General features: G+C 40.7%; 1 protein-coding gene across 1 annotated transcript in view; it reads right to left on the bottom strand.

The window, feature by feature from the left end:
• Positions 1-13,134: 13,134 nt before the first annotated feature.
• The window catches only part of spen (spen family transcriptional repressor), a 28,387-nt gene continuing 21,758 nt past the window's right edge, over positions 13,135-19,763 (bottom strand). The window contains 5 exon segments of the mRNA XM_038723250.1: positions 13,135-15,214; positions 15,340-15,498; positions 15,710-15,904; positions 16,009-16,341; positions 16,494-19,763. Of these exon segments, the coding sequence (XP_038579178.1) occupies positions 15,083-15,214; positions 15,340-15,498; positions 15,710-15,904; positions 16,009-16,341; positions 16,494-19,763 (4,089 nt within the window). The 3' untranslated portion in view covers positions 13,135-15,082.

The following is a 19,763-nucleotide window of genomic DNA, read 5'->3' as shown; positions in this document are numbered from 1 at the left end:
GCATTGTAATGTTCATCATACAGACCATAATTACAAGAAGTCATGAAGAAAACCCTGTTCATGTTAGCCTCCTATGTATAATTTTAATTACGAGATATAAAGAATTTCTGACATCTATGGTTGATGAAAATAGTAAGTGAATTGCTTGTAAAATGGTGGCAAAATAACTGCTAAACTAAATTTTAATTTTAATTGTAAATTAATGCTAATTCAGCCAATTAAGCTAATTAAAAGATGCTCAACATTGTTTTTACAGTGTTATTTTTATCTGGTTTCATTTGTTATTGAACTACTACTACAAATATAATACAATCTAAAATTAAAAATATAAATATAATCTATTCATAATTCACATGGGCCCTCACTATGTCCACATGTATTCAAAATTAATACCTACCCAATTCACAGCAGCATCCCCCTGACTTAGAAGCTTATCTAACCTTAGAATCAAGTCATTACCTAACCTTGCAGAGGTAACTGTCCTTGGAAAGTACAGATGCACCCTGCAGGGGGAAAGGCAGAATATATGCATCGTACCATTCATTCAACTTCTTATCACAACATTATCTCAGCATTCCTATGCCCTGAGCTGGAACATGCTCATATTCTCAGACAACACCTCCCTTTTTATTGGAGACACGGGTCAAACTGGAGTGGCAGATGTTCCTATTTGCTCACCAAAGTAGAATGACCTGTTCCTTCAGGCGCCTCCTTCCTCTTCTTCCATATCAAGTGACTGCTAGCCTAAAGGCCGTTGTTTACGTTTAAAGTACAGAGGAAGGGAGACAGAGCTAAGAAAAAGGTCGAGATTGGATTCCTGGAAGGGCTGAGGAGGAGGGACATCCTCTGGGCTATGACTAGGGGCCCCTGGGCTGCTGAGAGTCTTCATTGAAATCCACCTGTTGATATAGTTCCAGTTGACCCTACTGGGCTTGCTGATATCAGATGGGATGGAAAGAGGGAGGAAATGGAGAGGTGTGTTTTGATGGGGGAGTGTGTGAAAATTAGCTTTTATGTTCAGGTGTTTATACTTGCATGCCTTAATGCTTTTGAGTCTGGGGCTTCTATTCTGTTGGTCAAAATCTGAGGACACAATTACAGCAAAAAAATATATATATAACAAATGAAAGAATTACACTTAATATCAAACAAAACATGACTAAAAGTCTACAGCCATACTAGCAGTTCTGTGACGCTGTACTTGGACTTGCTTTGAGTGAAGTGCTAATGTCAGCATAGTAACACGCTCACAATGAAAATGCCAAAATGCTGATGTTAAGCTGGTATAATGATTACCATGTTCACCATCTTGGTTTAGTGTGTTAGCATGCTAACATTTGCACTAAACACAAAGCACAGCTAAGTATAAAACTCTAGAAGACACTTTATTAGATAGAATGTATTAGACACTATTAAATATGTGGATGGCAGCCGGTATTTTATTTTATGGTTTTGTTTATTTATAGCGCACAAAAGAAGAAAGGAAGAGCAGCAGAATCAACATGTTCTCATTCCAGGGGTCAAATACCAAGACTTTGACAAACTTTTGTATTTGACCCTTTTTAACATGGTTAACATTGTGAAAAGGTTGCTGTTTGGTTAGGTTTAGGCACCAAAACTACTTGGTTAGGTTTAGGAAAAGATCATGATTCGTGTGGAAATAAGTACATTACGTGACATAACTCACGTATGTAATGTATGTTTAAATAAGTGAACTTGTTACGTCACGTGATGTGATGATGGGTTACATTGGAGTTATCCCCCTTGTGTGTCAAATATCGTATTTGACGTCCTGGGATGAGAACAGGCTGGAAGAATAGACATAGCAACAAATGTATTTATTATTATTTATTATTTATTTCTAATGACATTTCGTTCATGTCTTCCTCTTAATGGCGTTCCACAGAGTTCTGTTTTAGGCCCCATTTTAATTTCCCTTAAACAAGCTGCCCCTTTGCCATACATCCATCCTTTTATTTTCAGCCACTTATCCAAGTCCAGGTTGAGGAGGCAGAAGTCTAAGAAAAGCAACCGAGTTATCTTTCTTCCCAGCCATGTCCTCCAGCTCCTCCATTAGGGGTTGCCGGGTCAGATGGGGCATCCCTCCAGGACTTTGTGGTTCTGATCTCCTCCCAGTTTGATGTGTCTGGATGACTAACTCCAGAGGGAGGCATCCAGGAGGCACGTTGATCAGATGCCTAAACCACCTCAAAAACTTTCTATTGACACAAAGGTGTTCTACTTCAAGTTCCCTCCGGATTTCAAAGGATCTTGTCCCACTGTCCCAGACACCCAGCGAAAAAAACAAAATTTGGCTGCTTGTAACCACGATCATTCTTTTAGTCATTACCCAAAGCTCATGGCTATAGGAGAGGGTGGCGTTGTAAATCAACTGGCTCCTTCCATAGTTAGCAGTGAACACTTACGTAGACTTCCAGTGAAAGCCCATCAAACCCCAATGCTTTGACAGTCTGTGTGTGCATACTCAGCTGGATGATAAAGACCTACCAACAGCTTAATGACTAAATCTAAAATAGCTCCTCTCAGTCCAGCTGACTAAGTATAATCTGCAGACGACTCGCCTAAAAAGGTGCCTCAGATGTTAAAGCTGTGGTAGGTAAGTTTAAAGATCAACAGTAGGATAAACACTTGCAGTTTCCGTGCCGATCCTCTCTTCACCCACACTGCCAGTAGCAATTAGCTACAGGTGAGTGATGCTTCACTGTTGATCCTACTTGGTCAGATGCCCAAACTACACAACTTTAAAAAGCAAACAGAGGACTGTCAACTCTGCCAAGATTCTGATATTTAAAACTACTTATTTTTATTCATACAACAGGGGTATTACTTTTGCTGAGTTCACACAAAAATTAAATATCTGAATCGTGCCTGCAGAACTCTAACTCTTTAGCCAAAAGGCTGCTCTCTGGTTATTTAAACAGTTGGCCAGCCATTAATAATACAATAATAATAATAATTAAACCACTGCAGTCTTCAGTTGATGTGTTGAGGATGATTCATGCATCATTTCCTTTCTGTGTGATCACAGATCCCACATTGTGCCTTAATCATAAATCTCTGTCACGGCTGCACTTTATCTCCACAGCTACTAAAAGCTTTAATTCTTCATTTGTAAGGCTAAAGAGACCACAGTAGTGCTAGCGCTTGGATTGTTGGTCACACTCTCTTTAGTATTATATGTCTATAATCTCACAGTTGCAGCTGTCATCACTGCTTGGTCTTGGATATGTGAGAGCCACCACAATAGGCAGTGATGTCATGTCAACAGCACCTGTCCTGGTGGTTGGAGCCCACCTCCCCAAGGTGGTTTGTGGTTCGCTGAGGTAGGCATGTTAGGCTTGTCTAACTCTGACACCAAGTAACGAAGGCCTGCAGTACCAGTGAAAGTGTTGGAACAGCTGTGTGTGTCTCTGTGTGTGTGTGTGTGTGTGTGTGTGTGTGTGTGTGTGTGTGTGTGTGCTCACATGCTGGTCTTGAAGTAGGCTGGATGTTTATTTTATTTCCATTCAATGCTACTTCACACATCTACATTTAAGAAGTTCTGATACATTTCATGATGTAATGGACTGAAAGCGGCCCGCCTTAGCAACAGGGCTGCATAAACCCACCAAACGGCTAGTTAGCAGCTACATTAGACATCCTGGGATTCATTAACCAAGAAAGTTTGTGACTAGGTAGTGAACATAGTGGTGCATCGCACAGCTAAAGAGCCACACATTCCCTATAAATACTGATGACTAGTATAAAGAAATTTTCCAGATTATATAATAATTGGGAAATTGTTCAGTTCTGCTGTTCTGGACTTGAAGTGTTGATGTGTGAAGTGATCAAATTTTACACATGTATGTTTTGATTGAATGCAGCAGTTGTAGAGTTGCAAAACTAGCAGTAGTAGTGGTCGTAGCAGTTGCAGTAGTGGTTGTAATATTATCCACGGAGTTATTTTGTTCTAGTGTGTGTCTATTAAGTGTTGTTTCACTTTCCACCTTTCAAGTACACAAGAGATGAGGGGTGATTGTGGCTCAGGAGAAAGAGCGGGTTTTGCGTTAATTGGAAGGCCGGCGGTTCAATCCCCGGCTCCTCCAGGCTGCATGTCGAAGTGTCCTTGGGCAAGATACTGAAGCCAGAATTGCCCCTGGTGGCTGTTCTGCCAGTGTATGTATGAATATTAGTTTCTGTTTGAGCACTTCAGCTCAGTGTGTGAATGCAGATGTAGTGTAAAAGTGCTTTGAGTAGTCGAAAAGACTAGAAAGGCGCTATACAAATACAGAGCATTTACAATTCCTTTGGTAAACATGAATTACTTGTGATGATTTGCAGTTTTATTTTTGTCACAAAAAATGGTTTAAAAAATTAATTGAGGAATACCAGGAAAAAATATTTGAAAGTAATATTCTAAAGTATCCCCACCTTAATCTTCACTAGCTGCCACACCTGGGTGTGTCAATGAGAAAGACAAAATTGTAACCCCAAAAAAGAAAAAAAGCGTAGCTTGCAAGTCAGGTGATATTGCAGGGTGAGGCATGTATGGGTATGTGTCTAAAATGCCAGCATAAGAGATGGTATCGCTTTATTTCCTTGTTTACAGAGGAACTCAGGTGGTGCCATGCAACTGCTGGCTTTGCCAAAAGATAGAAAACTGCTAGAGTCTTTTAACCCTTTGCCACCATAAACACACCTAAAATGACCCTCCAGATGGCAAACTACTTTATCCACACAAGTTCACTTTCACATGCAGTGCTGTCAGAAGCAGTTGTAGTATTGCAGTGTTTAGACAGCCTGTCTGCAGCTGTTACATCCATAGATTCAAGTGTGGGAATGCAGGATGTGCGCATGCTTGCACGTATGTATGTATGTGTGTGTGTGTGTGTGTGTGTGCGTGTGTGTGTGCGTGCGCACCATATTAGAGAGTCACTGAACACAAGGGATGGTGGTAAAGGTGGTTCAGCGGCGCAATGTATATCACAATGCTGTAACGGCAGCCCATTTCAAAGAAAGTCTGTCAGGACCGCTTCGTAAAGAGCCTGTTCTTGCCTGTTGATCTCTTTCAACAAACACCAGATACCACAGCAAGTCCTTCTCTGCACCTGTGAGGCTGATGAGGTATGCCTGCTAGCATGTGGGCGTGAGATGAGAACAAAAGAGAAAATAAGTTTTGTAATGACTGTGAATTTTTCAGGCGCATATTTTTGTGCCGATCCACCCAGTACAAGTTGAGATATTTTACAGGATGAGTGAAAACTAAACCAAAATCAGGAGAATCTGGGAACCTTGATTATCTACACCAAATGTAATGTTAATCCGTCAAATAGTTGTCAAGATATTTCAAAACCAAAAAGGTGAGCCTCATGGTGGCAGTAGAGAAAATGTCAGAGGATCACCAAAAATAATTGTAATTCATCCTCTGATGACAATCAATATTTGTACAAACGCTGCTAGCATTGCTAAAAACAAATACATTGACATCAGTTAATACTTCCATGTCACAGTCATGGCCTTTACACTTTACAAACTGCCTTCTCTGAAGTCTGCTGCTGAGTTGAGAAAATATGCAAAAATTAACACCCAATAGGTTTCTCAAAGGCTGAAACAAAGTTTGAGATCACTGAAATCACAAAAAAACATATTTCATCACATACCCTTATGGGGTGTAGCCAAGCAGATAGTTTCGGTTTTATCTGCTGATGTTTTGAGATATCCATCTCTGAGATTTCTGCCTCCACCAAAATTCAATGGAGCTAAATGGAATTGCATTTGTATCGATCAAAGCTTTGAAGAGTGACATATGATTAAATCAGCAGCAACATGTCTTTCCAGAAACTGGGTGTACTGGATAATGTATAGCTGATATTTTAGTTTCAAGCTACTTTGAGTGACAAACTATTGCTTACATTAAATGTCTAAAATAGGTTTTAGTCATGAAAGATGTTCTAGGGCCGGCAGAAATTGGTGCATGTCACCAGAATGCAGGAAAGGAATTGGCATCCTGTATGACAAAGAATTGATTTCAAAATCCTGCTGTTATTTTATAAAGCACTAAATGGTTTAGGGCCAAAATACATTTCTGATCTTCTGCTTCATTACGAACCATCCAGACCTCTCAAGTTGTCTGGGGCAGGTCTGCTTTCTGTCCCCAGAGTCAAAACTAAACAAGGAGAAGCAGCGTTCAGTTATTATGCTCCGTATATTTGGAACAAACTCCCAGATAACTGCAGGTCTGCTGAAACTGTCAGTTCTTTTAAATTAAGACATTTCTTTTTACCACCACTTTTAATTAAATTCAATTAAAGCCATAGATGGTACCTTTCACTGCACTGTAATGTCCAGTTTTCATTTTCTTTGTTTTTAGATTTTCTGTGCCCTGATTGACTGTAACTTTTACTGTCCTGTTTTACCCTGTTTTTTATCTTGTTTTGTGTGTTGTGTATGTGTTTTATTTTTTCACTTTCCCTATGTTGCTTTTATGTTTAATGTAAAGCACTTTGAAATGCCTTGTTGTTGAAATGTGCTATACAAATAAACTTGCCTTGCCTTGCCTTACACTCAAGATTTTCTGGGAAGGACCCCCACACCCCCTAATTAGGGTCCGAGCACGAAAGTGCCAGGGCACCAATGGTGTCCTTGGCACAAAGTTCAAGGAACCTGTTGTTTTTGCTCAGATATTATTATCCACCAGAAACACATTTTTTAAGGTCTTAGGATACTCAAATCCACATGAAAATTGCGTGGCACTCCCAAACACATGCTATGTTTTGGACAAAGTCGCTTTGATCTTCATGAGATGTTGTGCTCCTTTCTTTCTTTCTTTCTTTCTTTGAGTTGAGTTTTTACCCAACAGGAAGTCAGCCATTTTGCATTTTCTGCATCATTTTCAATTCTTTAAACAGATGTCTGAGGACTTTAGGATGCTCAAAGAGCCACGAAACGCATATGGTTCAGGAGCATAAGTGTGGTGATCGACATCACATTTGAGCAGTGCAATTGAAAATGGCTTGAAAATTCATAAAACCTGGCACACACCTCATTGTCTGATATGGTTTAGGGACATGGGTGAGGAAAAACAGCTTTTTTCCCCACAAACTTGCCCCTGGCGTACATTTCACCTAGACGGGAAATGTATGTTTCAGTGTGCTGGTACGTGTCGGGAGGTGGGGTAGAGGGTGTAATTATCTGGGGAAAATGTGAAGATTTCTCTTCTGGGCTAAGCCCCCAATGTTTCAAGATCCTAACCATGGCCCAGCTAACAACTAATAAAATAGTCATTTTTTGTGTTTCTTCAATTGCATTTGAAGTCCAACCTTACAGGGCACTTTCTACCTAGTAACTTTAAGCCACAAAAGATTGCTCATTCAACTAAAACAATGCAGATTAAAATGGAACAAGATTCTTCTCTGCTCAAGAATACATATTCCTAAGTTAGAAATTTAAAGGCAATTTCATAAGAATTCGGGGAAATAATCTTGACTTTAACCAACCATCACCAAAAATGCAAAATAGCCAGTTATTATTATAGATCTACTATTGTCAGAGGCACCATGTTCCAGTTTACACAACTTTAAAGGCAAAAGAGTCTCTCACCAGGATATAAATCTGTGTGAAACTAGTCTTTGGTAATTTCCTAAATCTCTGGTGAGACCACAACTTTCCATAAATCATAACATGGTTGAGGTTTGAGGGCAGCAGTGATATTCTTGTAAACAACTTACAGCTTGTAAGTGCACTGGATGCTAAGCAGAGGAGATTCAAAAGCCAGCAATGCAGAGACTTAACAATTAGCCTACCAACAAACACAAACAGACACATGATGGAAAAGAACACTGTTGAGGAATCCTGACAGTTCTTGTTAAATGCTTTACTTTGTGTTTTACCTCATCCTTAATTCCACTTTAGCATTTTCCAGTCTTAAAAATTCCAACCCCATTATTTTCCCTGCGCGGATGCTCAGCACTAAGCAGGCAGGGCACACTGAACAATCAACACATCCTGACTGGCATAAAAGCTCTTTGTACTCCCCCGCCCCACCTCTGGAAACTTATTTCAGAATGAGTCAGGCACATACACACTGTTTTCAAACCAACACCCACCTCAAGTGACCTCGGATCCACGTCAGTTTTGCCACCCAAGGCACAATTTCAAGTCTCTCACACTTATTCACACTGGCTGACAAATTGGGTTCTGGAGGCAGAGACAACACACGAGTCTGTCTTTTATTTTCCCTGAAAAGTGAAAGAACTGCAAATCAACTTCACATCTCCCTGGAGCCAGATCACAACTCAAACCCTGCCGCTCCGGGAAAGAAGGAATGGAACAAGACATGAACACAGTACCCACTGTAATATATGGACCATAGCACTGTATTTAACTACTGTTCATTTGAATGCTTTTAATTGCAAAAAGGTATTTCATGCCTACTTGTGTTCTGAATTTTTATATTTTACTCAACAAGTTAAAGGTACCCTGTGGAGTTTTTGACCACTAGTAGTGTCCTTGCAGCAATGCAGTTACAAGTAGGTCCCTCTTTTGTGTTTTACAATTTTACAAATTGTCACAAAACAAATCTGAGCTAAATTGTTATGGTTGACAGTTAAAGATGTGGCTGTAATAATCTTTGCTCTTTGTTATTGATTAAAACGAACTATTACATTTAAGAAGTGATTTCCTCCAGCTGCACAGGAATCAAGAATGCTAATGGCTTAATAGCCCATGTTTGCCTCTGATAGTCTAGAGAGTGCTCTGATGAAAAACATTCTGTCTAAATTGTGCATTCCTATGGAACTAATAATGTTCAGGTGCCTCATCTCATTTATTAGATCTTTTATACATGAAAAAAAATGCAGAACAGATTTTTTTTAAAAACATTAAAAAATATATATATTTTAGTACTGTCTAAGAGAACAGCAGAGGTTTAATGAAACCAAATAAAGCAAGGAGAAATAGAATATGAAAGCTCACGCATTACATCGCAGATATCAAATTGCTACAAGGACACCAAGCACTGACGTAAGGAAGGTGTTATGAGTCTTGAGTCACAAGGGTGAGGCCATATAGCTGTAGAATTGCCTTTCCACACCTAATGTGTATGTAACCCAGTCAGTCATTTGATCTATTTCTAACTGATGTCAACTGTAAAGTGGAGCGATGAAATCATTGCATTTCATTCAGTGGTGTTTGCCTTACGCTGACCTTTCATATTCAGCCTGGAGAAGCACATTCACTTTACATGCACAGATATTATAATTCAGCTATGTGACATATTGTTTGCATGACAACTTATTTACAGGGTTACAAGATGGATTGAAAGTTAAAGTTTTACTGATATCACCCCGTAAACATTTTGTAAATTACTAGATAGAGTCTGTGTGTATTTATCCACATGACCTTTGCCTCTTCTTCCTGACTGTAATGCTCTGGTAGGCCGACTAAAACACTAAAACAGCATCTAATCTAACTCACATGCTTTCTCTGCAGTTTATGTTCACATTAAATCTCTCAGATTAAAGCATTTACACTTAGGCTCCAAGCAATGTTTGTCTCCCAAACATGCTCTGATCATTAATTCGACCATTAGCAAACAGTAATGTCAGCACAATAAACAAACAGAATCTGTATTATAGTACCTTATCAAGCAAACATCTAAATCAGCCATGTCTACTTTGTGTGAGTGGTTGTTTCATTAGAAAATGCTGACTTACGTCTCCTGCTCTCACATTAGTGCCTGTTCCGTCTTTGAGACTGATGAGGCCAGTGGAGACAACATCTCATTCGTTCCTTCTTTGGGAGTTTGGTCTATTGATATCCTTGCCAATAATGTGACAAGAAACAACCAGTAAAAGCCTGGGGCACTGCCAAGGGGGGGCCAGGGGCCACTTTTGACTGTTCATAACTGCCTCACAGTCACCAGCTTGACAGAGTAAGGTTAGTTCAGTGGCAAGCAATAGAAGGTAAACATTTATAGACAGCAGAGATTACAGCTAAAAAGTTGGAAAGATAACAATACTTGAGCTTGGATGGATATCATGGATATGGCAAAAATAGTCACAGTGATGTGTAATACTGTATGTGCTTTGCAGTGCTTTAAACATGACAATGAAATTAAATACATGTGTCTAATATGCATATTCATGCATACAAATACAACCATGCAGTATTATCACAAAACTCACACCTTAAACATTACACCAATATAGACAAATATCCTTTTCACTTACAAGCCCTTGACCACCTTAAATCAGTCTAGCAATTCACTGATGTCAGAACTAAATAAAATATATACGAGAAAAGAAACATACAAGATAGAAAGTAGGGGGGTAAGAATCTATAGAAACTATGGTCACAAGTAGTTTGTTTACAATCTCTCAACGAGAAAAAAAGTGACTTACTACTCTTATAACTTATTCAGTATATAATGTGTTTATACAAATAATTAATATATCTAGATTTATGTATTTTCTCATTTCACAAATGAGGCCAAATAAAAAAGCTGAATGTATTCACACAGTTCTAAGAGATGAGCTGACAAAGAAATGCTTTAAGGTTTTATGAAAGCTGATAAAGCTAGAACATGTATTTTGAAGAGGCTTTTTTTAATATCGCATGAAACAAAAATGCAACAACAACACTAAAAATCCACAAACTATGTAGAAAGCCTGATTTACATTCCCAGCAGCTAACAACTGCAATTAACATCCCAAATCCCAGAATCACATGAGGGAGTCATCGTCCACAAAAGAGTACACACAAATACAAAAGCTTCTAAATGTCTATGACCTGGAACAAATCACAGCACTGCTGTATAAAAATTCCCCAAGCAGCTGCGGGCAGAGGTGAGCCAAATTTTCAGCTACAACCACAAGTCGGGCTTGAGGCTCACAACAAAAGGTTGGTGGCTTTTTAAAAGGTAATATTAATGCTGCCTCTGGTTATGGAGGTTAAGGCTTTTGTGGCAAGAAAAGCAGCCAGGCAATCATCTGTTGAGCATAAGTTCACTTTCAAAACCTCTGAGCTTCTTTTTTATTACTCTCAACAATTCTTTCTGTCAGTTTTCATATTGGCTGTTAGATTACGGGTAAATGCTTGTCAAAACAGATTTTTCCAGAGCTCCTGTCATGACTATGTTCATGCATCTCGTATTTAAGTTCATTGAACAGTAATGTAACCACTCACCAGTTGTGCCCAGAATCAGTGATAATGAGAGGTCCAGTTGGGCACGGGTTAAAATGTATGGACAGCTTCATGCAAACACGTTTTATTCTGTGATCTCATGTAAGGACAAATTGTCCAAACACCAGCATGGAATGTAGGGAACTCAATGCCAAAAGGACACAAACAAGAAAACAAGCACTTATCAGTGTCTAAAAAACCAACCTCTGAATTTTTAACATTCTTCTCATTTTCTAGCTAAAATTGGGCTTTCAAAATGTCTTCTTGTGGCAAAGAATTCAAGAGGAGAACGGCTCAGAAATATGAAAAGGGTCTACTTTAAGGACAAGGGCACATGACTCCTCCTTGACTTCACTTCATCGCTCAAAGGCAGAACCTGTAATCTTAGAAGAACTACAAATCTGGAGGAGGGGGAACATGCAGGGAAGTATTTTGAATTTCTCCTTAAGTCTTGTATTTTCACTGCCATATCCCAATCTGGTCTGCTTCTTTTCCCTGCAAACAGGGCGTCAATTAACATTCCAACTCTAGGCCTGTCAAGGCACTAGAAATCAATTATGCCTCACCTCTTCCCCGAGGTTACCCTCTTTTCTTTCTACTGTAGGCATAATAACAGCAGAGAGAAAGTGAGTAAATCATGGGCCTGGCCCTCTGTACTCCCCTTTGGATGCACAGTCACCAGCTTGCTGCTGCTCAGTGTCATCCTTTTTTATGTGAAGCCTTGACCTAGAGCATCATACTTGAAGATGAAAAATAGCAGTGTTGTTGTTACATAAATGTTTTCTTATAAAATAAAAATCCTAGTAAATCTACACTATGTTGGCGTCTCTTCACAGAATTTCTGCATTTGATTGTAATTAATTGTACTCTAAGGAGTACTTCCAAAAATAATGAAAGATCCTGCAGCCCTGACCACCAAATGTTTCCAAATGGAATTCCAATCACCACTAAATCCCCACAGGCCTTCCTCTGGGGAATCTGTTAGCTAGTGTACTGTACTGACGGGTGCAGCCGGAAACCCTTAAAATTCCCGAAACCATGGAGCTGTTTTCGTCAGGGATGAGTCGGCAGTCTTGACAGCCATGGTGCTCAAATTGTCTTGCTCCGTAGCAGTATTTGAACACTGCTCTAAAAACTGAGCCACAACAATATTTTTTAGAATTTGTCACTTACGTTCAAGTTTTGTCATTTCATAAATATTTGACACAGTGCTGGTGTTTTCTGCACACTGCATTTTTCCTTTTCATATATTTCTTATGTGAAAGACAATGCTTTTTAAAATGATAATTTCCCCGTTATTTTTTCCAAGATGAGGGATGACTTGAGAAAGCATTCTCTATATGCATTAAAGCACCAATACAATGAAGTACAATGGTAGTAGATAGTAGAATCTTCCCTGACTAAGACGGACATGTTTAGGCATACAATATCAAAGTCAAAGACAAATGTCTTGGTGGTTCTCTGCTTCTAATAGTGGACACTTTCCTCTGACACATTCAAATTCAAAGATGTAGGAAAATTCTATGCTCCAGGAAATACATGGTCATATCAAGATGAAGGCCACAGTTTCCAATAACAAATCACTTTCATTGTGAATTGAAATTACTACTGACTTCTGTGTTGCCTGACTCACTTCACAAAGCTGTGTCAGGGCTTGAACCTCAGTAATGTAGTTTAGGCAGATACTGACATCTTCTGACTGCTGAATGGACTGCAGCACTGATTCTGATGAGAGATGGTATATCAGGTAAGTATTTAAGTATTTTCACTGTTTAAACTGCTGCAACTCTCAGAAAGTGTTTCAGCATGTTGCTGAGCAACACAACTTCATGGATCCAGATAGTGAGCAGATTCAATACTGTAGTCTTCTTTCTTGATCCACAGTCATAATTCTGGAGATTTCTTTCTTTTCCCAGTCAGAGCATCAAAATCAAAACACAAGTCACAAATACAGAAACCAAGAGTGACGGACCATTTAATGATCTTCAGAAGTAAGTTAAACAACCATTTATTTTACAGTTTAAAATGTCCTCATGGAGGAACAGCAAAGTACACTCAAAATGAAGATTGATCAAAAGACAGTTTTCATATTAATCACCGTTTTAAGTTTGTTTGTTTGTTTTTTGTATTTTCTTCTCATTTGTTTATCAAAAATTATAAGTGCCTTCAACACAACCATGACAGTATTCAGCTTGCAGTCATAGAAATATTTACACCACAAAACTGACAAGCATGGTTTTACTTTCAGCATCGGTTTCACATACCTCATCTCCTGTCTCTTTCAGACTGCTTTGTTTTGTTGCACAAAACAAAAAAGGACCCTGAAGAAAGACAATTATAAAGGGGGGAAATACACAAGAGCACAGATTAAGGACATTAGTATTTACAGCTTGGCTCAAGGAGACAGTTAAGGACAGGGATGGAGACTTATGATCAACACATCCATTAGCGGCATGATGATAAGTTCAACTCACATTCTTTGCCTCTGTGATTTTACTTTACTATTATGAGATTTGAAAATAAAGCATGCTATAGCACATCTGTCATGAAGTCACGGCTTAAATGACTTCAGGGTGCAGTCCTTAATATGCAAGAGGATGATTTTCAGACAGGAGGGGGCAGTAGAGGACCACATCAGGGAGAGGATAAAAGGAATACAAACAGAAATGCAACCCTACAATACAATGGTTCCTTCAAAATGAGGATACTATTTCATAATGTAAAAGCACTGTAGTAACAGAGTTGGGTTGATGGACAATACAAAACCAATGAATCAAGTCTGCCCTCTGAGTGGCAAAATACAAAGTCACATATGAAAATAGGTTCTGATCAACTTTTTTTTTTTTTTTTTTTTTTTAAAGATACATTGCGTGAGTTGAGCGTTTGCAAAAGACATTTTGGCACTGAATCAATTAAAAAAAAAAAAAAACTAAAAAAAAAACCCACCTTCCTGTGAATATCGCTCCTGGATACAACAGATCCTTTCACCCTCTTGCCCCTTCTCAAAGAAAGAAAGAAAACATTGGAACTTGATGATCTGTCTTGTAAAATAATTCACTTGGTCTCTCCACATTACTTCAGTCTTTAAATATGTATAATATTTACAGTTTCACAATTGTCCACAATACCCTTAGGCTAGAAGATGCAAACAAAAATAAACAAATTAAATATTCTTTATATAGTCCCCTGTTGAGGCATTGAGTGTAAACTGTACAACTCTAAACGTCCCCTCACGAGTTCCTGGGGCAGGGAACACTTCGGGATGGAGAGTTGAGTCCGGAAATGACGTAGAAGTTGATTGATGGTGAAGGAGCAAAAGCAGTTTGATTGATCAGGCGGAAATGATTCTTTATCATTTTCCAGGCAATGACTTTCTTTTATCTTGCACAAGCATGATGGCTGATCACGAGAGTAGTTCCTTTACATCTATCATTTTATACTCAAATCTGTACAGAGTTCACAATTTTTTCCTTAACATAGTGCAATGACTTCTCACATCGTTTGTGTTTAAAATAAAAAAAAAAAATCACAATCACTTTTATGAAGGTAAAAAATATCCCATAGGAAGGTCTCAATCCATAGATTTATGAATGCTATGAATTAGAAAAGGCTATGCACAACACCTCCAAAAATGGCAAAAATGAAATGACACGTCACATATGATCATCAAAAATCCTCGTTCAACCCTTCAGATCCTCTCTGTAAAAGGTATAGTTTTTGGAATTCAATGTCACTGAATGACTTAAGGACTTGGTGAAGTGAAGAAGAAAAGGTGAGTGCATGCTAAATTACATTTTTCAAAAAAGTCAAACTCATAAAAATATGAGGCAATTCCAGTTTACAAAACTGGACAAGTCCAAAAGGGCTGGTGTTGGCTTTGTTCAGGTAAAAATGGAGGTAACTAAACAGAGGCAATGACAATCATGAGGTGAGGAGAAATGCTGGAGATGCTGTTGAGAAGGTCCGGGGCCAGGCGCGAAAGGTGGCTCTCCGAGAATTCACACGGTGGGAAAATCTGCACCACATAAGCTGGCTGTGAATTCAAAAATGAAAATAACACGATGAGGTAGGAAACTAAATCTTCATATTTCATTATGAAACACAGGTAAAATTTGAAAAAAGAAAGGTAGAACAGAAAATGTTTCAGTGACCACAGACCTGATTAGAGCCAGGGTTGGGAACATTGATGATGCCAGCTGCCTGTTTGGCTTGCAGGTAGGTGATGAAGCCACTTTTCAAGGCTTGGGTTTGACCAAGGACATCTTCTTGGTCTCGACCACAGGGTAGGGCCAGTAGCAAACAGTAGTCATTCTCCACCTGCCAAGAACAACAAGTCTTTATCACCAATTTAAACATAAACACACATCTCCACAACTAAGACAAATGCTTTCTTTTTAGAACAGAACAGAACATTGATCAGGTTATTGGCTACAACATATGAATCTGCAATATTATGATTAGTCTCATTAAATATTTTCACCCAAATATTAGAACCTGCTTTTTAGGTAGTAAAAAGCAAAATACTTACAGTCATTCTGCGTGCCACACTGTCCAGCTGGGAAGCCTCAAGCCTCATCCTCTGGACAATACGCAAAAGAGGACCTCCCTCTGGGGGTGGCAGGGAGCGCTGGGCCAGTATGGTGTTGCCAGAAACAAAGTGCAACTGGACAGCAGCCTGGTCGTTCTTTAGTGCCAACAGGCCTTGCCATACAATAGGATATTTCTGTACATAAAACAAAAAATATAAAAAACAAATTTTTGTCTTTGTTATTGTCTTGAAAATTTGCTCCTTGTATGATGACACTGCTGGCCAATTTGTCTTCCTACCGTCAAAAGCTGCACCATGTCAACGGAACGATGTCCTGAATGTTCCAGCTTCACATCAGGCCGTGGCTGCAGTGAACCTGCTGGTGGAGGTGTGGGCAGGAAGGCTGGAGGGCCTTTCTGTAGAGATAGATCTGGCTTGTGAGTAAGAGCCATAGGGGAGGTCAAGGAAGATTGGTATGAGGGTGAGATCGTATCCCCTGGTATTCGGGAAATGTGTGAGACATCTGAAGAGGTAGCATGGCGAAGATGGGAATTCTCAGGCTTGGAATCACTTCCTCCCCCATGTGACTGAGACATTTTACTCCTGTGAACCAGCTCAGGCTCACGAGGGACCTGGTTAAGAAAATACATACCAAATAAGTAAAGCTATGCATATTTTGTATGTGTATATGAATATCTTTAACTTGAAAATGCAAAATATACACACTATATAATCAAATGCTCAAATATGTCTAAAGCCAATAATAGATATCATATCAAGTGACCTGTGAAGATGTAACGCCTTGGTTAGCCAGGTTGTGTCCCGATGAAGAATGTCCTGTGAACTGGGAAGGGAACCCTCGCATGTCTCGATATACTGGAAAGGAGCCTGCACCTCCTGGATGCACCAGCTGAACCCCATGAGAGTGAGGAGACACCATGACGGGACTTGATGCGTGGACGCCCCTGATTCGACTTTCGTTGGAGGGTGGATGTATCAGCTTTCCTTCTAGTGGTTTAAGAGATTCTTTTGTGGAATGTTCACTGCTCTTCCCCACTATAGGACTCTTTGAAGGTCCAGAGATGTTGCTTGAAGACGTTGTTCCAGTCTCTGAGGTCCGTGACTGTCTTGCTTCTACAGCAGCTTGCTCTCCCAGTTGCTGATGCATGAGGATGCGCTGGTGCATGTCTCTGTACTGTTCCATACGTATGCTTGGGTGGAGCCCTCTGTGATCACTGTGAATAATCATTACATCTGATTGGAGCTGGGGAACAGAGGGTCTATTAAGGGCTTGGTTAAAGTGTCTGGGGTCTTCTTCACTTGCACTGCTACCGCCACCACCACCTGATACCGACCCCTGGGGACTTGAATGAGACTGCAGTACCATATCTCGAATGATATTAGGCTGCGGTGTGTTTGATCGCTGTGGAGGCCCTGGGTGCGGAGAGGAGAGGGAGTCACCTCGCCTAACATAATTTATCCCAGACATTGGTGGGGTGTTCATCCTGGCTTCATGAGCCATTGACTGGGTAACACTGTGAGGTTGAATTATGACGGAGGACTGTTCTGAGTGTGGGTGATGCATACTAGAATGATATGTCGACATTTGTGGCATGCCATGACCTAGAACGACAGAAGTTCCTCTAGGAGAATTGCTTGGACAGGCTTTGACAAAGGGTGAAGGGGAGTGAACAGCTGTTCGTGGGGACTGGGGTTCTTGCTTTAGGTGTAGAGCTGATCGATCAGTTGGGATGCCAGGGCTGGGGCTCATGCGGGTTCCAGATAGTGATGGGTGGTGTGGACTCATGACTGCGCTGAGGTTAGACTGCTGAACAGCTTTGCTAATGTCCATCTTCTTTGGCAGAGGTTCTGTCCCCAGTCCTCTCTTGCCATGTTGCTGTATCACAGCTTGGTTGTACATCAGGACTTGAGCAGAACTAACTGGCTGTTGGAACATCTTTACCACGCCTCCCTGGGATGCTGTGTGATACGGAGCTTCAGACTTGTCACAACCAAGACTCTCCTGCTTGTTACTGGAAATGACAGGTTGTGAATTATAAGACTGGCCTGTCAAGAGAACACCTGTGTGCCCATAAACTGTCGGAGGTGCGGCTACTTTTGGGGTGGGCGACTGGGATGATGTCATGAGTGTGTCTTGCTTTACCGAAGATTTAGACACAGACTGCTGAAACTCTATATCACCAGCACTGGCTTGAGGAATTTGACTAATTTTGGCTCTCATCCTGTGAGTTCCTTCAGTTTTCTGTCCCGAATAACTCAGAACAACAACGCCCTCTGATGTATTGACCCTTAGGCCAGGTCCGGAGCCTGCACTAAAGGGAGTGGTCTCAACAACAGAGCGCCCTCTTGCCCCATCTTCTACTACATCCATGCCATGGTAACGATTGTTCTCATTAGAGTTTGACCTAAATTTTTGCTTGGGAATAGATATGCCAGTGTTACGGTTGCTTAGGGAAATTCGTGGAGTTTCCTCTGTATCATAAGGCATCGGAATTCGACTTATTACTGAGGTAGCAGGAGAAATAATTGTATGCTGGGTCTTCTCTCCACAGTTCTGTTGGGACTCAGTTAGTGGAAAGGGTTTGTGGTGTATGGGCTGGGGGGGTAAAGGTGGTCTCTCTTCAAGATGTAACTGTCTTGAACCCACTGTATCAGATGGATTTTCATTCTCTGACATCCGTGAAGGATCTGACAGTGCAGATGTCACCAAAGTGGTATGTATAGAATTGCTGTTTGATGCAGACACATATTTAGGTTCCATTAGGATTTTTCGTAAGGTACTGGAACTGGGGTCAATATCTGAGGCCTTTGTGTCAGGAGGCATTGGGGGATTTGATGAAGGGGTTCCAAGTGTAGATGATGCTGGTGCAGAAGGAGTTACCACTGTGACGTGGCACGAAGGAGCAACATAGATTCTACTCTCTTCAGTTCTCGGAGGCCAGTCTGGCGAAAGTGCCATTTTGGCAGGCCGCAGCAGGGGTACATTGAACTGGGATACAGGTTGTGGGCGGGCAGGAGCAGGGGCAAGTGCAGGGGTGGATGGCTCTGCTGCTTGGGGATGCTTTTTACAACTGGAGATGTTGCTTGCACCTGAATGAAAGGCAGATTCTTTGGGTACAGGCTGTTCAACTTCAGGCTGTTCTGCCTCTTTGGGGGTATCTACAGTTATAGCACTTGTAACATCACGCCTACAAGTTGCAACGGCAGTGACCACAGAGGCTGCTGCAGTTGCCCCAGCTGTTACAGTAACTGCTTTTGAATTGATGGTTTTTGGGTCTTCTGGGATCGACTCTGGTAATTTGACTAGGGAAGGCTCTGGTTGTGAAGCCTCTTCCACAGTATCCCCTTTTTTGTTAGCTGCACCTTTGCGACTTCGCGACTTCTTTGGGGTTTTGGCTCTAACTTTGCCTGTTTTCTTGGGTGTTTCAAGCAGAGGGGTCTCCTCAGCTGCCTTAGACTCTGCCATAGGCCCTTTTGGGCTGGATGTCAGAGGACCATCATCCGAGTCCGCTGCAAGAATATTGTTGATCACCATGTGTGTTTCAGGTTCCATAATCTCATTGGAGGACGGGGATATCAAGGATTCAGGAGGAGGAATAAGGGCCGTGTAAGTAGGAGGAGCTGTAAAACCATCCGCATCTGCACATGTTTCTTCAGCTGTGATGGAATCAATAGCGGCTGCAAGTTCAGTTTCGCTAGCAGGATTAGCTCGCTTCTCCTCCTCAACCTCACCTTCGGGCTCTACTATAACAGGAGGCGATATGGTAGGTTGCCCTGAAGGTGGTTCTTTATATGGTCGAGGAGGTTGCTCAACTGTTAGTTTAGCAATATTTTCAACTGCCTGCTCTAGTTCCATCTGCCGTGCTAAGAGGGAAGCAGCTGGATCAGTAGGAAGTTCAGGTTCTGATAAGGTGTCTTCCTTTTCTTGTGCATCAGGTTCTTTTGATTCTTTTGGAAGGCTTGTGATCTTAGTTTCGTCATTCTCTTGCACTACTGTCTTGTTTTTTGTAATAGTAGGAGCTTCAAATGTCTC

This window comes from Micropterus salmoides, unplaced genomic scaffold (genome assembly GCF_014851395.1).
Source record: "Micropterus salmoides isolate LMB-PRFRI ecotype aquatic unplaced genomic scaffold, ASM1485139v1 Ms_hic_scaffold_16, whole genome shotgun sequence".
Taxonomy (NCBI): domain Eukaryota; kingdom Metazoa; phylum Chordata; class Actinopteri; order Centrarchiformes; family Centrarchidae; genus Micropterus; species Micropterus salmoides.
Note: the sequence above shows the minus strand (reverse complement) of the source record. Positions and strands in the feature narration are given on the sequence as shown.